This window comes from Pungitius pungitius, chromosome 16 (genome assembly GCF_949316345.1).
Source record: "Pungitius pungitius chromosome 16, fPunPun2.1, whole genome shotgun sequence".
In the NCBI taxonomy this organism is placed as follows: Eukaryota; Metazoa; Chordata; class Actinopteri; order Perciformes; family Gasterosteidae; genus Pungitius; species Pungitius pungitius.
This window is the reverse complement of record NC_084915.1, coordinates 4,313,881-4,334,957: the sequence shown is the minus strand read 5'-3', so window position 1 is coordinate 4,334,957 and position 21,077 is coordinate 4,313,881. Positions and strand designations below refer to the sequence as shown.

Genomic DNA, 21,077 nt, shown 5'->3' with positions numbered 1-21,077 from the left:
TTTAAAGCAGCAATGTTATTAGATGGTTGATTCGATTTGGCCAATTACAAAAATGGCAGATTAGAAAAAGGAAAAGGACTCCGAATCTACTGAACCTCGCGGCTTTCCGTAGTTTCCCCCTCTCTGATCATTACCACATATTCCTTGTCCCGTTTGAGGCAAACACTTAGCGCTTGCTAGCTAGCTAGCTTTTGCGCAACATTAGTGGGCTCGGTTCGCATACTTTACATTTATAGGTTGGTAAGGTTTTATGAAAAATACTGTAGTGTTGTTTTAATATTGTGTGGCACGATGTGTGGTATAGGCCCCGCCCATCCGAAGAGGTAAACAAAGTATATCTCCGTCACCGAACGTGATCGAGCTATTTTACAGTCGCCATCAACACCAGACTCTTAGTTGTCGCCTGTAAATGGAAATACAAGTCATTTCGCCATGAATTGTCGCTCAGAGGTTCTTGAAGTAACGGTGGAGGCGAGGCAGGTTGAAGAAGCTATGCTGGCTTTGCTGCACACCATTTTACTGCATCGCAGCTCCGGGAAATTTCACTACAAAAAAGAGGGCACCTACTCCATAGGTACTGTGGGTACACTTGACATCGACTGCGACTTCATCGATTTCACGTTCGTCAGGGTGTCCTCGGAGGAGCTGGACAGAGTGATCAGGAAGGCTGTGTCTGAATTCAAGGTAACTGGTGGTTTCGACATGTAATTGTTGTGTAATTCTGCGGCAGGCCCATAATTTGACGGTTTCATTCAATGTTTTGGTTACAGGATGCGTTGAGCAACTCTGGCAGCGATGGCATGGGGCAAATCTCCCTTGAGTTTTACCAGAAGAAGAAGTCTCGCTGGCCCTTTTCTGACGAGTGCATTCCTTGGGAAGTGTGGAGCATCAAAGTCAACGTTGTCAACCTGGCCAATGAGCAGGAGAGACAGATCTGCAGGGAGAAAGTGGGTGAGAAGCTGGGCGAGAAGGTGATCAATGTGGTTGAGGTCATAAACCGCCATGAGTATCTGCCAAAGATGCCCACCCAGTCCGAAGTGGACAATGTTTTCGACACAAGTCTGAAAGATGTCCAGCCCTACCTTTACAAAATCGCATACCAGATCACAGACTCTTTGGGCACTTCTGTAAGCACAACAATGAGAAGGCTGATCAAAGACACCCTGGCACTGTGAGGATTTGCTCCAAGACAAAAGCGAAAGATCTGGACGATTTCATCAAAAACCGTATCTGTAGTGATGCATTTAGTACTTAAGTAATCAGTAAATCAGTTTGATGTCTCTGCTCTGGTGTCGGTATTGCTTGTACCTTTTTTTAAAAATCTTAATTGTTTTATTTAAATTCACTTTTTTGTCTGCATTTTCTGGGAATGTAACTTTAACCCAGTTGCAAATAACACCATTTATCAGTATATTCAATACTTTCATAAATTGTGTACTGATAGTCATATCTGTAAATCATTGATATTCTTGACAATAAATGTCTGTTGTAACTGCTGGTACTTACAGTCACAGCTCTTTCAAAGTAACCATTCATTCTCTCAAACCTCCCAAACTTTTCAGATGACAACTCCTGGGAAAGAGATTTTTTTTTTCTTTTTCTGAGAGATATAGCTGAGTTTGCGAACAGATTTCCTCATCCATGTGAACACTTCCTCTCTGCACACAGTTGCATGCAGAGTGTGACCATACACATGGGTAGGACAGGATTTCCAGCTTGCCATTTTTCCAAATTAAAGAGAACACCTCCTTAGTTCACTCTCGAGTTTTCCAGCCAGAAATCCACGTCATCGTGGCCCCAAGCTTGAAAAACATCCCCCTTGCTGAGGTTTGTCTGTCAGCTGGATAACATGTGCTGGTTTCACATACTTTAGTTACACAGGTAGACAAGCTGTATCATCCTTCACACGCTGTCCCATCAGTGGGCTGTTGATATCTGTACTTATTGATATTTATACCATACATGGCAATGTTATTTTTTGTACATTATTAGATCCAAGTTTAGGTGACAAAGAAGCTTCGGTAAAAAGGAACTTGTCATTCTCAAATTTCAGGTTCAGATATGTATTTTGAGTTTCTTCTGGATCAATTAAAAAAACCCTCATACTGTCTGTCTGATGATGGTTTTATTGGACCGTTTAAGAGTGTCGCTTTAGCATCCCATTCCTGAAAAAAATGATATATTGCACAATATTGTGCAAATACAGTGCACCTTTACAAAATGTACTGAAGTCAAACATGAATTGGGTTCTTATTTCTAAATATGATTAGTCGGCACTCTGGAAACCCATGTGTTTGTGCACAAGTTTTTAACAACTTGTCCCCTTTCAGCGGCATCAAACAAGCTCAATAAGGGCTATGGAATGTCCTGCAATAGTTAGATGTCTTTGTTTATTTGAATACTACAAATGGTTGTGTATATATATATATATATACACACACCATTTTTACTCTTTATTACAGGAATGAAGCACAAAAACTGTAGAAAAAATTTAACACAAAACAGCTGCAAGTTTCCAAAAGCAACAATAATGCAACCAATGCTAATACAAATATTAATTATTGCAGTGAGCACAGGAATACTAAAAAGATAAAACTTTTGTTTACTAACAAAATTGGTACAAAATTGAGGATACAAACACTTCCATGTACACAATTCTAATAACTTTTGTGAAACTTTTAGAAAGTCTTTTATCACAAGAAATGAAGAGCACTATTATCAATAAAGTTCTCCAAAGAATTTTACATCACTGTGTGGAGCACTCTTTGAATGCAACCTCTCCCAAATTGAAGAAATTGTAATAATTTATGACAAAAGTCTAATCCATCAAGCCAAAGCATAACTATATACTTGTACAAGAATACATTTGTGAAACAACTGGAATACAATCAACACAACACATCTTTAGGGAGCAGGACCACTTTCTCACCATTCCTAGAATAAAAGAGTGCTTCCCTCTCCTTGAAAAGCCCAAGTCATAAATAATTTCAAACTCTGTTGTGCTTTCGTGTAAAATTATATTGACATAATAATTCCAAAATTGCATAAGGCCATTAAACGTTGTGAAGCTTGGTTAATTACCACACTGGCTTGCACTGGAAGGGAGGGGTGGACTGATTCAGAAATTGTCAAATATATTACCAAATTATGATAATTAATTTTCTATTACATGAGTATAACAATACTTTAGTATGCTTTCAAAAAAGATTCTGTTAAGAGTCCAAATGATGTGTGGTATTTAGGACACTATCAAATAAAATGCATCTTCCCTGAAAATATCCCTTTTTATTACTAAGATGGTCAAAGCACCTTTTACAAATGAGTTTTTCCCGCAAGTTTTAAAAGGATTCATAGTCATTAACCTGTTGGAAAAAAAACTACTCAAGTTAAAACTTGTGATTGCACTTAACTCATTCATTTGTGTACGTAGAAAAATATTAGTCTAGAATGAGGAATACCAACGAAAAATAACAGCACATAGACTGTGCGCAATTAATCAAGGCATCATCTTGAAATGCTCGGCCCAAAACAACAGGTGTCTGAGGTGTGTTTCACATAGTGACTTTTCATTATACAGATGTTATGTTACTTATTCAGTGCCGGCCGTTATACAAAATTACGCGAATGCAATGGGAAACTCAAATGCAGGAGCGCTAATGCAGAGGAATGCTAAGCTTGTAGAGACAAAACTACTGAGCCTATTTAACATTAAGGCCATTCAGCCTAAGAGCCATCAGTCGGTGAAAAGGAGCCGAGGGAACATTTGGGACAATGCTGTCAAACAAAGTGCAACTTGAAAGTCATTGTTGAGGCCACCGATGTTATCTTGAGGGATGTCACTCACGCAAAGATATAGATCTGATAGAGGGATCAAAAAGCACAACTTCCTAATTCACCAGGAACCTCCATAAAATTTGAAGCACTTTTTCCACACTGAGAAAACAGTGCACAGAGCTGGTGCAACTCTGTTTACTCTAAAACACCTATATAGATAAATACAAGTAAACAACTAAAAGGAGATTTAAAATAGATAAAAGCTCGTAGCGCATTGTGAAGAAACAACTAAAAACAGAATCATCTCGTCCCATAGAGAAATCTAGCACTTGATTGCACATTCACATTTACACCTCTAATGAACACGGCCACTTCAATATATATATATATATATATTATATATCCATGACATTGGAGGCAAGCAAACAAGCTATACATTCAGAGTCTTCCTTTTGTAGGCTGAGGTGTGTTCTTTCTAATAACATGAAGTATTGTCTGGAGGGAGGTGCACCGCCATAACGTGCTTACACGTGGCCGTGACTCTGCTCGTGGCTCCAAAGACTGAAGGCGGTCTTGAAGGTCCTGTGACAGAGTTTACACATGTACTGCCTCTTGAACGCCAGGGCCGAGAGGGATGGAGCGTGGTAGAAGAGCGTGTCGGATTCCTGAGGGCCGCCTGGGTTCTCCACGCTGTTTGACCTGGACAGAGGGCTGTGGCCGCCGTATTGGCGCTCCAGCTCGGGCATTTTTGACGTTCCGGCCGACGCGCCGCAGGGCTCTGGGCTGCTGGACTCCTCGGCCATTACGGCAGCCACTGGGCCTGCCGGGGCAGACTTGGTGGTGGAGGCCTGAGTGGAAGGCCGCTCTGCGCTCAGAGGGGTCGGGGGCGGCGACGGAGACAGAGACGACGGGTCCCTGTCGGCCTCTTTGGCTCCAGGCTCGCTAGCGGTCGACATGTGTGACTGGAAGTGGCTCCAAAGGCGGAAGTTGGTCCTGAAGGCTTTGTTGCAGATGTGACAGATGAAGGGCTTGATGTGGCACAGCAGCTCCTGGTGCCGCTCCAGGTCCTTACGAGAGCTGAAGAGGTTTCCACACTTCTCGCACGGCCACACGCCGGGCTCCTCGGGCCCCGATCTGGCAGACTGAGAGTTCTCCATCTCACTCACGGCCTCCTCCAACGGCTCCTCTTTCACCACCAGCTTTCCATGGTGGACCATGCTCAGATCCTCAGGCACATAAGATGACGAGTCTTCCGAATCGTACATGGGGGGACCCGAGGAGTCGCTGTAAGCGATGGCCTCCCTGGAGCTCCCGGGCACCAGAAGCTCATCACTGTAATGCTCCTCATCGAGCATTTCGGTCGCCTCTACGTTGTTCTCCTGCTGCCTGAGCTGGAGCTGGTCTTTGACTGTCATCATGTTGTGGTTGTGGACCTCCACCTGGTGGCGCCATATGCTGAAGGAGGACTTGAAGGTCCGCATGCACTCCAGGCACGTCAGTTTCTTGTACTTACAATGGGCCTCGTGGTCCGTCTTGACGGTCGGACTGGAGAAGCGCAGGCCGCAGTAGGGGCACACAGTTGCGTGTCGACAGCCCCTCTCGTGGTCTCCCTGCTCGAAGAGTGAGGACAGCTTCATGTTGCAGAGTCTACAGGAGTAGACGCCGGCATCCGCGTTCTCCCGCTCCTGGTAAAGGATGCTCTCGCTCTCCGCGTCCTCGTCAGGCTTATCAGCAAGGTGTGTCCTTAAATGCTGTCGGTACTGAGACTGGAACACAAATACCTTCCCACAGTAAGGACATATGAAGCTGGGCCTTGATCTCTTCTTGGCGAGAGCAGGAGATTGCAGACCCTGCTTATTCCTCTTCAGCTTCCAAAGCAATGCTTTCTTGATTTCCCGCTCTCGAACGATATCTATCAGCTTCTTCTGAAATTTCTCATCCAGCACAGAGGAGCTGGAGGACGATGCTGGGTTTTGCACCACGCCATGCTGAGTTTGGCAGTGAGTCCACACTTTGAAGTTGGTATGGAAGCGCTTGTGGCAGATGTCGCAAGCATACGGCTTTTCGGGATTGTGATACATATTTACGTGACGGTGTAGTCCAGCGCTGGACCTGAAAACCTTCAAACAATTCCAGCATTTGAAAATCTTGTTTTGGGGCATCTCCCCTCTGTTTTCATTGGAATGGCTGCCTGCGCTCTTCTGCGATCCCGTTTCTGACAAGTTCACATCAAGTGCGAGGGTTTGCTCCTTAAAGATTTTGTTCTTTTTGAATGGGTATCTTCTGTTGTCCGCTCTATCCTTCCTTTTCCCAAAGGGATTGAAGTCCCGCGTAGTGTCTTGCTCGTAATTTGTTTGCAAGTCTCTAAGATTGACTGGCAACGGATCTCCAACTGTAATACGAACAATGTCCATGGGGTCAGGGAGTGGACTGCTGGGCTCGGCTTTCACACTGTACTCTCTTTTTACCTGAGTAGTTTCATCATACCTGCTGGGGAACTTTGACCTGAGAACCAGGGGAGATGTTCTTTTTGAATCGCCATTGTGAATTGGTGTTTCTGGCCCAGATGCTTTTGACGCCATTTTGACGACCGATTGTTCGCGGTTGTGCAGCCCCTTGAGCTCCAGCGTGGGCGAGAAGACCGGAACCGGGCTGTCCATGGACAGCGATCTCCGGAGTAGGCTTTTAATGAGCGGCCCGCTCCTGTCAATGGTTTGCCTCGGTTCAGTGGCATGACCCCGGAAGGGCACTTTGGTGTGATAGTGGGGCTGCTGCTCCTCCTCCTCTTCCTCCTTAGTGTCCTGTTCAGTGCCAGACTGCAGCCTGGTGTGCTGCACTTCTGCATCACTGAAAGACACCGATGACGTCAGCTGGGGCCGAACGGATGCGATGTGCGACAAGTTCCCTTTTAATATGGATGTGTAGGGATAGATGGGCTTCCTCTCAGCAGCTTCACTCTGCTCCGGCAATTTCGGGCTGATGGATTCAGAGTTTCTGAGAGCTTCATACGAGTTGGGTCCCGATTGAGGCACAGCGGGCTCTCGAGCCGTGTACGAAGAAGACGATCTCTCTGATGATTTTCTCTGATAATTTGAGAGGGAGGGATGGGTTGTGTCATTCCGGACCCGACGCACAATGACACTCCTTGTCTGCAAGTCGTTGTCCTCGCCCTCCGAGAACGAAAGCCTTTTTCTAGACACACAGTAGGAGGCATGGGGCCTTGTTGACACTATGTTGGTGAGAAAAGGGATTCCAAGGCTGTAACCCAGCTCTTGAATAGCTGCTAGACTGCCCTTGTCCACAAAAAGTGAGGAGGAGTAAATGTAATTCAGAACTATCTCGAAGGCGTCCGGCTCACAGAAGTCCAGGTTCACAACTTTCAGCGACTCAGCATCCGTTTGAGTGAACATGGTCTGGAAATACTCACTGGTGGCGGCCAGCACACTCTTATGGGCCTGGTACCTCTGGTCCGCCACAACCAGGACCACGTCACACATCTGGCCCCGCAGGCGCTGCTCATTCAGAAGCCCTAATGCGGAGAGGGCATGGGAGGGATTGCTGTAATGCACTAGGCTCTCCATGGCTGAAAGACAAGACGAGAGAATTTAATTTTAATGCAGACTATTTATACCAACGGCAATCATTACGTTTAGGGACGGTCATGAATGAGAACATGGAAACCCAACAAAAGCTCTTGATGTCAGATATACAAACGTAGGGAATTACCATTATATTATCCCAGTCTATGACGAAGCATTTGATTAAAATTAATCCAGCGCAACGTGTGGCAATTCAATTGAGGTGTAAAATAGCTTTGAGTTAACTATTAACCATATGGATCCGAACAGAATTTAAAATGAAACCAGTGTTTTAACGCTTTTTATTCAAACCAGCATGATTCTACTACATGATTTGAAAATTTAGGAGATATTTAAACAAATTGTTGTATCAAATTATATATATATATTCTTTTTTTTAAGGCAATAGGACTTTTGTTCATTGCAGCAGTATTTTTCTTTTTGCTATAGTTACATATAATATATAGGTGGAAAAAAGCAACTAAAAACCTTGAAATAAGTTGAATTAATAAAAAAATTAGGTAATTGATCAATTTATTCATTTGGATGAATTTCTTTATCTATTAGTACTTCTGTTGACATTACTGGGCAGTGTTATCTTATCCATCTTTCCTAATGAATGTGTAGTCTATGTGTAATCACATGCAGCTCTGTCAAGTCACCCTCTGTGACACAGAAATATGCAGGAAGTTTATCAAGTTGGCCTTAATAACAAAGGCTCCAAATCAAAACATTATAATTTACTTCAACAATTAAATAGTTAAGCTTTTATGAAATTAAATGAAAAGTATTTGTCAAATGTCTTATATTTCACATGTGTGTTCACAATAGCAAATGAACATAAAAATGCAGTTCAAATACAATTCTTTGAAGTGGAAAAACATGTCTGAAAGTTATTTACTTTATTTAAGTATGGGTGTAGACTCCACCATCGAATTAAGGCTGCCTGTATGTAGCTTGAGGAGCAAAACAAATATGCACATATGGTGATTGGGACAGTATGTTCCCATTTACAGCAGTAGTTTTAGGTGCCATTAGAACCTTCCTGGAGGAGGAAGTGCTGTTCCAAGGGACTGAATTGGTTTTAACCAAGTACTTTCAACTGTGTGTATAGACATCATTCAATAGTTGGGGTATTGGGTCATACAAACACATAACAATCAGCATCTGCCAATTATTATGCATAAACGGGTTTTACAGTTCATTACGTGAGATGTCTCCATTGGATGCATTAGTTATCTTTCATGAATACAATTGCATCTTCACCTGCAAAACGTGACATTCGTATTTATTTGTTCAGCATGATCGTAGTTCCTTCAGGCCTTTATTTTGAAAATGGTGACCGGAAAACATTGCACTTATGTTGACACTGTAAAATAGGGTCTTGTGCGCTGGCGAAAAGCTTCATTCATTCAGCAAAAACTAGGACCTGCACCGTCGCCTCCCCGTCGGAACTTGTTGTCCACGTTGAGAACACAGAATGTTCCATCGAGTCAGTTTTCCACGACGGAGTCGTGTGAGGCTCACGGCGTTATTACAGAATGTGAGACGTGGCGTCATTACTCATGACACATAACTTATCCAACAGCGACGCTACTTTCGGTTCAGTTAAAATAGTCACGAGTTACTCATTTCGTGCGGGAAATGGCGTAGGAGCCGAGGCTACGGCTTTAACGGTTCTATTGATTCCGGGGGGGGGCGCGCGTTTCTATGGACTCTACCGCGGCAAATCCAGAATGAAAACACAGTCGGTAGAGACAGAGAAGCTGTTGGAGTGTGATGGATGGTGAAGGGGGGGGGGGGGGGGGCTGTGCCTGCTAACTTACCCTACCCTCGGTGGCAGTGGTGTTTGTTTTTATTTGTTCCCCCCACCTGCGCTAAATCGGTTCATTGTCGGCCTAACGCGGCGTAACGTCAGTTGTCGGCGGCAAAATACGTTGTAGCTGGTCAGGTCTTACAGCAGCACGAGCCCCCTTTCGAGTTACGTCAGGAAGGAAAAGGAATAAAAGCTTCTCTTTAACAGCACTCTGCCAACTATGTTTCCTTCTTTGTGCTAATATAGCCTAACGTTAAGTCCGATATTCTAGCTACACTTACCCTGCCCGTCGTCAATATGCTCTTTCCTCCACACAGCCGCGACTTTATTCAGTGCTGTGTGGATTTCTGCGCGCTTGTCGTGATTCCATCCATCTTGAATTTGACGTCATCCCACACTAGGGATGAGGTCATCGCAAAGAACGCTCGTCACGTGTGCTGCGCTATGATAGGCCAGGAAAGGATCCGGAGGCGAGGCCAATATGAGACATGACACGAAGCTAATTTAAAGGGATATGTCATATTTTTCGAATTAGCTCTGGCGTATAGGATCAGATCAGTCTCAATAATTGGAAATGTATAAAGAAAGATTTAGAAAACCTGTAGGTTTGAACTGTGAGAAGAAGATGTAATTATAAAAATGATTGTATTGTGACTTTAACTAGCTTAGATTACCCTTAGTTCATGATCCTAGGTTGTCTCTATGTGTATTACAAATCAGTTAATGCTCTTATTAAAATGCTTCACACAATGCATTTTCGTCCTCACAACTGCCACTCACTGGATATTTTTGGAAAATTCTCTGTAAACCCTATAGGTTGTGCATGGAAATCCCACCAGATGTCAGCCTCTTTGGCACCAACAACCATGTCCTTTCTTCCACATTCTGATGATTCAGAACTTCAACAAGTTGTCGTGCATATATATATATATATATATATATATATATATATATATATATATATACATGCATTATGTATAAAGTATACAATGTATATCAATAATACCTGTCTACCTGTACGTTTGAACTGTGAGAAAAATATGTAATCATCCCCCTAACCCCAATGAAACCAATTAGGTCTGTGATTGAATGTAAGCTACTAAAGAAAAGTAATGAGGTGATTACTGGCATCCAGTGGGGACTATAGTCTTATTTCCAGAAAGCTACAGTACCATGACCCAATCACGTGCAACACAGCCTCAAACCATGTTCTTTTGAGCTGATGTGTAACTGTATGTAGCGACCTTACTTTACTCAGCCTTTAGCCCTGCACCTCCCTGCATCCCTGTAGCTTTGTCACGTAATGACTGACACATGTTTAATTAAGCAAGATTTCTCACCTTTTTACTAATAAAAGTAGCACTATACATTAGTTACCACATTTAGAAGAAACAATGGGAAAATATGCACGACAGGATTAAAAAGATGTCTAATTTTCTTTCAACAATCGGGGAGAGGATCTTACAAGTGTTGTCCTTTTTTAGTGCATAGCTTTGGCAGCTGGAAGAACCTGTGGCTTCTTCATATACCGAGAAAGAAATTGTTACTCCTTCTTACACGACTTCAACGGCTGACACAGGCTGTTAGTGCCAGCAGCATAGCAAGCACTGCCATGGTTACCTGTGTGGAAAGCAAGTCATTAGGGACTCTGACTTCTCCCATCCCACATCTCTCAGCCAGGCATCATCAACATGTTTACTGACACCAGCAAAGAATGACTACACATATAACATCTATTCTACAAAGATAAAATCAAGGCCAAAATCATGCGATCAAGGCTTTTCTCTCACGTTGCTAGCATTTCATGCTGCCATACTACATGTTGATGAAATGTATTGAATTTTCTGAAGATTGTAATATACCTGTAACAATTGATGTAATTTTACTACAACGATGAATATAAATTTAAATGTTTTCATGAATTTGATAACTATCCGCTGGCTGTTGTGATTTTTTCATCCATCAGGGACTGATGATGGCGGGGGTGTTGGAGGGTGGGGGAGGAGAACGACACAGCCACAGATAAATTTGTCTTTGAGTACGCCCTGAACAGTGAGTCAGCATCATCTCAAAGAGGAGCATGCACGCACAATGTATGTTTGGGATTTTGATTTGTGGAAAATGATTTGGATGCTCTCCGTCTGGGTGGTGACGGGCCTGCCGGCTCTTTGCAGGGGACAGCACACTGTGCTTGAAGGTAGGCCTCCACACAGATGACGGATTAACAGAAAATTAACATGAAAGTCATGTATAAATGAACTGAGAACGCTTTGTCTTCTTTAATTTCTTTCATTCTAAAGTAATTTTATCACAGTCAAACTCTCAAGCAGCATTGTAGATTTGAGTAGACATCATGCTACAATGGAAAGCAACAGTTGAATTGACAAGGTATATTTTGTTCTAGGATATAGGCTGTCTGAGTCTGGCTACCATCTATGTGTTCACAATGTGACAAGGAATGTCACCTTCCTGGTGATGCACACAGTCCCCTACGCCGTCACAAAGCCTTGTGGCGGCTGGCTCCCCTGGAAGACATGTACAGTCACACTTTACAGAATGACCCATCAGACCGAGCACAAGACAGTGATGGAGCAGGTGACAGGATGCTGCAGTGGCTACGAACAAGTCGGCCGTTACTGCGCACGGCGTGAGTGTTACGCACACCACCTATACTTATTAAAGTACACCCCAAATTGCTCTGCATCTTCATACAAGTGCTTATAAAATGTGGTGATATTGCAAATTGTGGTAAGCCTCCGGAGACAGACAGGTGACCAGATGGGAGCACAGAAAATTTTCTCCACTAATATATGGCTTGTAACGTGTTATTTCCTTTTGAATGAAGCTGTAAACTGGAGTGCAGAGCTCACTGCCAAGCCAGGATCCTGTCCAACTGCAAATGGATTGTGTCCCAGATCTGAGGACTGCGAGTGGGACATGGACTGCCCAGGCTGGCAGAAATGCTGCCCCCAATTGGGCCACTTTCTCTGCATGGATCCTACAAGTTAGTAGAGCTGATTTATTTTACTATTAGTTTTTAAAAGTAAGCAAGTATGCTTAAGTGTGCTTTTAATGGGTAATTTCACCCGGACCTTGAAAAGTCTCACTTTATAAAACATTAAGTATATTTAAAAAGATATCCCAGTTATTTGGGATATTCCCGTTAAACAGTTTTTGGAGGAATACCTGTTGATAGTCAGGTCCAGGGTTTATTAACCTTAAGGTAACCAACAATAGAAGAGCTGATATTGCTGGAGGAGCAGGGTTTGTTTTTATTTTCAATGTTACAATCCATATTTGATCTCTTCAGCTGCACGGGGTATTCAGTTTACCGTAGTCTTGTTTAAATGTTTTAATCCTCGTGATTCTTGGATGTAATGATGTTTTTGACTTAATTTTCAGGCACAGCTAATTATTCTGAAAATGGAAGATGCCGATTTAATGCCACGGTGACGGTGAAGACAGATTACGAGCAACTGATTTCCAGTGAAGGAGGAATTATGAATCATACGCGGTTGCTACATGCAATGGTAATGCTAATACTAATAGTGTTTCTCCTGCAGCTAATTTACTTCTGTTGCTTATGTGATGTATGACTATGCCGCCAAGACTAGCCAACAAACAACACTTGCTCTTGCAATGATGTTGATTAAATCAAAGACAACATAGATGGGCATCTACTTGTCTGGATCATTGAAGGTTTTCCTTCTGTGTCTCTATCTCTTAGGTGACTGGAGCTCTGCAGTCTGACGTTTCCGTTTATTACCTCAGCTCACAGCCTATGCATCCCTATAGAACCGCCACCTCGCTGCTGGTTGAGGGCAACTTTGCACTTTCACTGCACAATGTCACGTCAAAGCTGCATCATCTCCTCAAACACATCCAAGAGGTGACATCTGTCAGTGTGGAAGGTGAGGTGACACAGTTTTTTCTTGCAGCAGCAGCTGCCTAACCTCCCTAAAGCTGCGCTGGGCCTCTTTTGTATAGTTTTGAGAATGATTCATGTTGCAGAGAACACGGCGTTCAGGAAAGAATGACTCAGTCGCACCACAGTTTCCTTCTCCCACCACTTCTATTTGACTGACAGTCATCTGTGGGATGTTTCCTGCAATCGCAGAAAACAACAGCACAGCGAGCGCAGACACACACACACACACACACACACACACACACACACACACACACACGCACACACACACTCAAACACACACAGTATTAATCAGAATCAGTCATACTTTTACATTTGCACAAGGCACAGTAACAAGCATACCTTGCTATCAAACACTGAGTTGCCTTCCAAACGTTAAATTGTTAAATGATTTCTTTCTCCACACTGTAAAGACAAATATTTTTAAATTAATTAAATCAAATTACTTGATGTCAGCGTGATAGTGTTCTTACCTTGCCTTTAAATAAAAAATATAAAAAAGACAAAGGAATCGAGTTCAAATTGTTTTCTTCAGCATTCTTCAGCAGCATAAACATTTAATGTTGTAACCTGCTGCCTTTTTGCAGATGTTGATGAGTGTGCACAGTCTGCGCTCAGTCAGTGCTCCCTTCATGCAGACTGTAACAACACAGTGGGCTCTTACCGTTGCACATGCCACCACGGATATATTGATCTAGACTTCAGGAACCCTGGAGCCTATTGCACAGGTTAGATTGTGTGTGTGAGTGTGTGTGTGTGTGTGTGTGTGTGTGTGTGTGTGAAGCAGCTGTAGATTCAAAAGTAGGGAATATAATGTTTATAATAATCAAAATGATCAAAGAACCCCCAAGTATTCATTTCAGTCTTTATCTTATCTTACATCATCTTAGACGTCCTACAATGCAGAGATGTGGGTAAAGTGTTATGGAGTTGGTTTTGATATACATAAAGTGGGCTGGACGGACACACAATTCTTTGTGGGTCACTCATGTTTATGTTGGTCTTCACTTCACCCTCTTATCAGGCTGAAATCATAGAGAAATACCTTCAGATTCCCACTATCTTGCTGTAAGGTGAAATTTAAGACATGGCTTAAAATACAGCAGAGTCAAGTTCATCACCCATACTGACAGCTGTGTAAAAATAAGAAGGACAAAATGACATAGTGTTTGATTAAAAACAAGTTATTTTGGTATGATAGAATAATAAGACAATGCCAAGTCTGACTTTGGGAATAAACAAATGCCTTTGAATGAAGTATAGGCCTCAACATGCGTCAAAGAATTTCCTCAACACTATTAAAGCTGTCGATGTCAGATTTAAAAGTGAGAACATTTTGCCAACACCACAAACCCTACTTGGTTGCTAGGTTCTTCACAGTGTGGGAAAATAGAATCCAAAATCCAGATATGCCTTAAACCTTAATTTTCTCTGCTGACCAAATCTTCTGGTTAAAAAGTTTACGAGTAACTCTACTTCTCTCTTATGACCTAGGCAAACATTGTAAACATGAGTTTACTGTGTCAATCTTCTTCAATACAGCATAAGGCTGATTTAGTATATCATGGTCCTTTTTCTGTAAAAAAAAGCGCAGTCCATAAACCAATGGTGGACGTCCTAATAAATCAGTTAACCTTTGATATATAGTTCAAGTTGTAAAGAGAGGCGGAAAAACTCAAAACCCTTCAATGCACTTTGATATCAGCCATGCTTAACAATCTCTGCCGAGTTTATCATCAACATTTTTCCATGACACATTCATATTTGGCATCAGAAGCTTTGATTTTTCAACAACTTGTATTCTGTCTCCCCAGCTGACCTGAGGGTTACCACCACTACAGAGCTTGCTGTTACCTTCCGTACATCAGGGACCACACCCTACACCGCAGCCTCCAACAGCACACTAGAAGACCTGCCCAGCATGAGCTTAACTGTCGAGCCACCTCTGCCGACATACACGTGCTGTAAGAAACATTTAACATTTTTCTCTTAAAGACTACAGAAGAGTTTCCAAATTGACGTTGTTGCCTCTTTGGATTAAACAATTTATATGGTTTCTGCATTTAGTTGAATGAGTTGTAAGTAATTGCTTAACATCTTTTGATTCAATTCATTCTCTAGGTCATAGATACATTCATAGGAAGGCTTTGAGATTTCTGAGAATATTTTTCCCTCTGTCACCACCTCCCAGCTCCTCCCAGAATCACTAGTGTGTGGTCGGCTAACGTCAGTGGAACCTCCTTCGACGTCTACTGGTCGAGCTGGACAAACCAGACATACCAGGTTGTTCTGAGTAGACGGTCAGAAATAGTTGGGTCTTGGATTACCAACCAGAGGATGTTGCAGGTGAGAGACCTGCAGCCAGGAGTGCTCTACAACATTGCCGTCACGCCCTGTTCCTGTGGAAACCAAGGAGACGCCCTTGGTATATTGGTCAAGACTGGTAAGACCTTCCACCACTGATCAGTGATGGAGAAAGCCCAACGATAACACTGCCCTTTATGACTGGTGTGTGATGAAGAAAGAGGAAACACAACGCTTTCTAAAAAACAAAGTGTCCCTCAAGTACATTTTTGCGTTGTAGATGCTCTGACTCTCGACGCCACAACGCGACTCACCAACATCCAGTTCACTGCCGATCTGCACAACACCAGCAGCCAGGCCTACGAAAACCTCACTGAGAGCATCAGAGAGGAGGTAGGAATGTTATTTCTGATTGTATGGTGGGAACTTTGTAGTGTTGTTTCATCCATTGATCTGTTAATTTTCTCACCGCTGGGTCGTTGCCTCTGTCACCAACAGATCTACCAGTCCCTTTCTGCAGAGTTGAAGGCCATGGTGGATTCCGGCCAGGTGAGAATTGACATCAGAAGCTTTTCCCCGGGGAGTGTCGTGGTCAATTTCACCATCGTCTTCGCCTCCAGTCAAAGCCAGGACATTGGTGATGTGTCCAAAGCTCTGCTGGACTCCCTGATGAACAGCACCAAATACAGAGTGGACCAAAACAACACAAGCACAAATGGCATGTCTCTTTACATTTTTCTTTCTAACAATGTATTTTGTGAAACCAAGGCACAATTTTAATTTTACACATCAACAATCAGGGTTAGTACCACTCAAAACAATTTTATAATATCTTCTGTGGTAGGATGATGTTGTCGTGGTAGTTTTAACTCGGACTTTAACCCTTGACAGAAAGCCTCATTGAGAACAGGAGTCAGGAGTTTAAAATATAAAGCGATTTACAAGACAATTATGGTTTCGAATCTACAGAGTTGCTTGGGACAAACATAGGATGCGATTTTGGACCCATAACAGGCCATAAAAAGAGAACTCTGTGTCGGACAAACTAAAATATAATGCATTATCTATACTGGTCTAGTTGTCAAGTACAAGGAATCTACAGTACAATGCTACATCAACAAATTAAAACCTGTCCAACATATTTTCGCTTTCTGCAGATTTTAATGAATGTGCTTCAGGGGAAAATGACTGTTCCCAATGGGCTACATGCATGAACACCTGGGGCTCCTACTTATGTGTTTGCCTGGAAGGATTAATAGACAACAGCCCAAAAAGGCCTGGGCGAGCCTGTCAAGGTAAGTTCCCATAGCGTTGTATGGAGAGATTCTTTCTACACAGATTGCATGTACTAAATACTTGTTTTTTCTTGTGCAGAAAATGCAACAACCACCATTACAGTGCCTGCAACTATCATTACTGCCCCAACAAGTAACATAACTGCCACCGCAGCTACTAATACTGCCCCAAAAGTCAACTTTACTGGTCCAACAACCAACGTTACTGCCTCAAAAACCATCGGTACTGCCCCAACAACTAACGTTACTGCCTCAACCACCATCAGTACTGCCCCAACAACCAATGTTACTGCCCCAACAACCATCGATACTGCCCCAACAACCAACATTACTGCCCCAACAACCAACGTTACTGCCCCAACAACCAATGTTACTGCCCCAACAACCATCGATACTGCCCCAACAACCAACATTACTGCCCCAACAACCAACGTTACTGCCTCAACAACCATCAGTACTGCCCCAACAACCAACGTTACCGCCCCAACAACCAACATTACTGCCCCAACAACCAACGTTACTGCCTCAACAACCATCAGTACTGCCCCAACAACCAACGTTACCGCCCCGACAACCAACATTACTGCCCCAACAACCAACGTTACTGCCTCAACAACCATCAGTACTGCCCCAACAACCAATGTTACTGCCTCAACAACCATCAGTACTGCCCCAACCACCAACGTTACCACCTCAACAACCATCGGTACTGCCCCAACAACCAACATTACTGCCTCAACAACCATCAGTACTGCCCCAACAACCAACGTTACTGCCTCAACAACCATCAGTACTGCCCCAACAACCAACATTACTGCCCCAACAACCAACGTTACTGCCCCAACAACCATCGGTACTGCCCCAACAACCAACATTACTGCCCCAACAACCAACGTTACTGCCCCAACAACCAACGTTACTGCAACAGCAAATAACAGAACTGAACCAACCGTCAACTTCACTGCTCCAACAACCAACGTTCCTGAACCAACAGTCCACTTCACCTATACGTCCTCCGTTGCTAGACCCATTATCACCATTACAACTCCTACAACCATCGCTACTGGCCCGAGAACTGCCACAAATGTCTCTCTGCTGGGAGAAATATCGGTCCAGTGCAGGGTTGCTGCCATCACTGTGACAGTTGCCAAAGACTTTCTCATGACCAACAAGATCAGGGAGCGCACGCTATACTTGGGATCCCCGGAATGTACCATCAATGGAGAAAACGCCAGCCATGCCCAGCTGACTGTGGCCTGGAATGAGTGTGGTACCAGTATAGCGCATGTAAGTCTTGTGAAAGTGATTTTTGCCTACACTCTTACACGTAGCATTGGCACTACGTTTGCCAGTATTCGGTCAGTAAAACTGAATTTCATCAACTCGTTAAATTACGCTCACTGCTTGCATCATCTGATGTTTTAGAATGAAACCCACTACATGACATCTGTAACTCTCTTCAACAACATGGAAATGTCCACGTCAGGGAGCGAAAAAGTGGAGGAACCCAGAATACGGCTGGAGGCTCCCATCATGTGTACCTACAAGAAGAGCACGCTCATCTCGGCTGACTTTGGCTTCATGGGGTACTAACACACTGTCTAACACGCTATTAGTTATCATACTTCATGTGTTTTTCCATACAGCCTCAGAGCTGTAGCTCACCAGTAACATTCTGGATTCCCATTAAGAAGAACCTTTCGTTTTTACACTTGAGGTATACACTTTTACTCAGTGAGCTTTAGGGGTGCTGGTAGGCCTTTGAAACGCGTTTTTGTTATGTTTTTTTGTTGTATTTATGGCTATATAAATTTTTTTTCTTCTCATCCATCTCCAGTTATGATATGATCAAAGACCTTATCACAGGCTCGGGATCGCTACAGATGACATTGCAACTGATGGCCGGTACAATGCCTCTACCCAACAACCACAGCTTATCCTCTGATGAGGCTGTGGTGGTGGAGGTCAGCATCAACCACTCTTCTGAGCAGATGAAAGCAGTCATCAACAAATGCTGGGCCACTCCCACCCAAAACTCTGAAGACGCAAACCGCGTTACCTTCCTGGAGAACAGGTCTACTTCCACATACAGAACTATCACCATTATTGCTTTTCATCTTTGAGCCGAATTATCATGTGCTTTTTCCATTACTTTAATTACAGCTATTAATAATCATTTTACTATAACTTAGAGTTTATATAAAAGAAAATCCAGAATGATTGAGCATTCCAGAGACAATGAGAACATTTTCTAATTACCTAAAGTAACCCTTATGAAAGGCAATTATTGCTTCTAAGGCTGTTAATACAGATGTTTTTTTACCTCTTTTAATTTATGTGAAGTTCCTTTTATACTTTTCATTTGATACTTAATGAAATACTAACCGAAAATGTCCATGACATCACTTTATTTGGTGGGATAATGAGGACTTTGTGAACTACAAAGTCACAGGCTAAAAGAAAAGGTTGAGAAACCGTTCACTATTTTTTTCTGATCCAGTCAATAAAAGGACTGTGATGTGTTTTTTAAATATTTAAAATATTAAATATTTTTAAATATAACAAGTTAAAAATTACATTTATAAATTACCAGAATAATTGTAATTATTCAATTATATTATCCAAACAATACAACTCACTATTTCAATATGAAGCTACAACTAGCAATCTGTAAGCTAACACAGCACAGAGACTGGAAGCTGGGGGACATTAAGATAGCACAGTGCGCCTACCAGCCACTTTACGTCCTTTAGGTCGTACATTTCACAATCTAATCAAAGACTGATTCAACCCTCAAAAAGAGAACTCCCACCAATCCCATCAATTCCTCGTCTCTGTCCTCCACAGCTGTTCACAGAACAACTACACAAAGGTGTTAATGAACGGGAACTCCACCACATCTCGTGTGTCTGTGCAGATTTTCTCCGTCGTCAACCTGAATGTGATCTATGTGCACTGCCTGGTCCAGGTCTGTGTGGAGACCGGATCAGATACCTGTGTGCCTGTGAGTGCAACCCATTTAAAAAAAGAGAATTCTTCAGCATATAACTTATCCCTCACTCTAGCTAGAGCATTATATCTTTATAATGTTGAAGAAGAGATTACAATGTTCTCTTTTGTCTTTGCTCATTTATTCTTGCAGGACTGTATGCAAAGAACAGCTCGGTCTTCAAAAACGATTGGCAATACTGTCAGTTCTTCCCGGGCTCTGCTGAGGTCAAATGATGGTGAGTACTTTTTCTACAGATTGACATCCGCCCTTCTCTCTTCTCTGATGGAGCATCCTGTTCAGAAAGGAAGTATGTGTCAGCTGCATGCCTGCTGTGTTTAACTGTGAGACACAAATGGAATTTAACTACTAACTAACTGAAGTAACCATGACACTTTACTGACAAGCTGACCAGTTGTGAAAGTGGAGACACTCTCAAGGTCTTCAGTATCCATTAAGAACTTGAGTGTCTACATTTCAACATTTGGATGGGCTAATCTAGCTGTATTATGGCATCAGCGCTATCTCTATCATCAACTTGATGGAGAGGTCAGATTAAGTGGCCGTGATGGAAAACACACATTTCAAAAGCCCTGAATTTAGTAAAGTATGTTAATTTGCAGTCATGAGTGTGATTCAACGTTCAAGCTTTTTGGAAGTGTGCAGAGGATGTTCGTTTTTTTGTTGTTGTTAGAGCCAGTAGTATTTCCAATAATCTTTGCCTTTTTTTGGATTAAGTAATGTTTTTTTTATTTTGTTGTTAATATATATGTACTGGTTTGTGATTGTTCCACTCTTATTCTTGCAGAGTCCTTAGAGGAGGGATTTAGCACTCTCTACATAGCCGGCATCTCGTGCCTTGGAGTCGGCCTGACTCTGTTCATCGTCATCGGTTTCGTCTGTATTTTCTACTTCCACAGGAACCGCATTGGACACTACAACTTCAGCGCCAAACCCAAACAGGAGAACTTCACCTACATTGTCTTTAACACCTAAAGGTGTAGCAGCATCCACTATCATCACAGTAAAGCTACCACCGAGTGGCACTATTGTACTATTCACATATTAGATCCAATAGAAACGTTGCAAACCTTTGAACATTAAACAACAAAAAATACAGATATTTATCTTCATGTTTACATTTTAAATATCCATAACAAATATTTAATATATTGAAATGATAGCGTAGTTATATAGTGAATGTTATATAAATATATATATATATATATATATTAGGGCTGTCAAAAATAGCGCGTTAACGGCGTTAATTAGCTGTTTGTTGTTAATTACGTCAATTTTTTTGACGCATTTCACGCATGCGCAGTGTGACAATTTATTCAGGTCCGGAAAGAACCTCTTCTTCTAGGGAATGCACTTCATCCTATACAACACA

At 42.5% G+C, this 21,077-nt stretch overlaps 3 protein-coding genes across 4 annotated transcripts; 2 read left to right on the top strand and 1 right to left on the bottom strand.

Annotated features, from left to right (window-relative positions):
- The first annotated feature begins 71 nt into the window (after positions 1-71).
- atg101 (autophagy related 101) lies at positions 72-2,108 on the top strand. The gene is made up of 2 exons (XM_037466788.2): positions 72-684; positions 771-2,108. The coding sequence occupies exons 1-2, from the start codon at positions 433-435 to the stop codon at positions 1,173-1,175; spliced, it is 657 nt and encodes a 218-aa protein (XP_037322685.2). The 5' UTR covers positions 72-432; the 3' UTR covers positions 1,176-2,108.
- A 341-nt stretch (positions 2,109-2,449) lies between these two features.
- Positions 2,450-9,701, bottom strand: zbtb21 (zinc finger and BTB domain containing 21). Its single transcript, XM_037466779.2, has 2 exons — positions 9,450-9,701; positions 2,450-7,357 (listed from the first exon to the last, which is right to left on the bottom strand). The coding sequence occupies exon 2, from the start codon at positions 7,353-7,355 to the stop codon at positions 4,299-4,301; it is 3,057 nt and encodes a 1,018-aa protein (XP_037322676.2). The 5' UTR covers positions 7,356-7,357; positions 9,450-9,701; the 3' UTR covers positions 2,450-4,298.
- Positions 9,702-10,197: 496 nt separating this feature from the next.
- Positions 10,198-20,865, top strand: umodl1 (uromodulin-like 1). Of its 2 annotated transcripts, none has more exons than XM_062558184.1 (17): positions 10,198-11,220; positions 11,573-11,815; positions 12,014-12,172; positions 12,571-12,698; positions 12,896-13,079; positions 13,684-13,824; positions 14,911-15,060; positions 15,288-15,539; positions 15,681-15,793; positions 15,899-16,118; positions 16,558-16,695; positions 16,775-17,982; positions 18,121-18,281; positions 18,533-18,769; positions 19,543-19,699; positions 19,838-19,922; positions 20,493-20,865. In XM_062558184.1, the coding sequence occupies exons 2-17, from the start codon at positions 11,644-11,646 to the stop codon at positions 20,678-20,680; spliced, it is 3,693 nt and encodes a 1,230-aa protein (XP_062414168.1). In that variant the 5' UTR covers positions 10,198-11,220; positions 11,573-11,643; the 3' UTR covers positions 20,681-20,865. The 2 variants fall into 2 exon arrangements, with proteins under 2 accessions (XP_062414168.1, XP_037322668.2); XM_037466771.2 differs by having other exon boundaries at positions 10,198-11,365.
- The last annotated feature ends 212 nt before the right edge of the window (positions 20,866-21,077 follow it).

Bases quoted from the DNA above. Each gene is read 5' to 3' on its own strand.
- zbtb21 (XM_037466779.2), bottom strand. From the start codon at position 7,355: ATGGAGAGCCTAGTGCATTACAGCAATCCCTCCCATGCCCTCTCCGCA.
- atg101 (XM_037466788.2), top strand. From the start codon at position 433: ATGAATTGTCGCTCAGAGGTTCTTGAAGTAACGGTGGAGGCGAGGCAG. The intron at 685-770 runs GTAACTGGTGGT...TTTTGGTTACAG, and splicing joins AGGCTGTGTCTGAATTCAAG to GATGCGTTGAGCAACTCTGG.
- umodl1 (XM_037466771.2), top strand. From the start codon at position 11,260: ATGTATGTTTGGGATTTTGATTTGTGGAAAATGATTTGGATGCTCTCC. The intron at 16,119-16,557 runs GCATGTCTCTTT...CGCTTTCTGCAG, and splicing joins AAACAACACAAGCACAAATG to ATTTTAATGAATGTGCTTCA. The intron at 18,282-18,532 runs GTACTAACACAC...ATCCATCTCCAG, and splicing joins GCTGACTTTGGCTTCATGGG to TTATGATATGATCAAAGACC.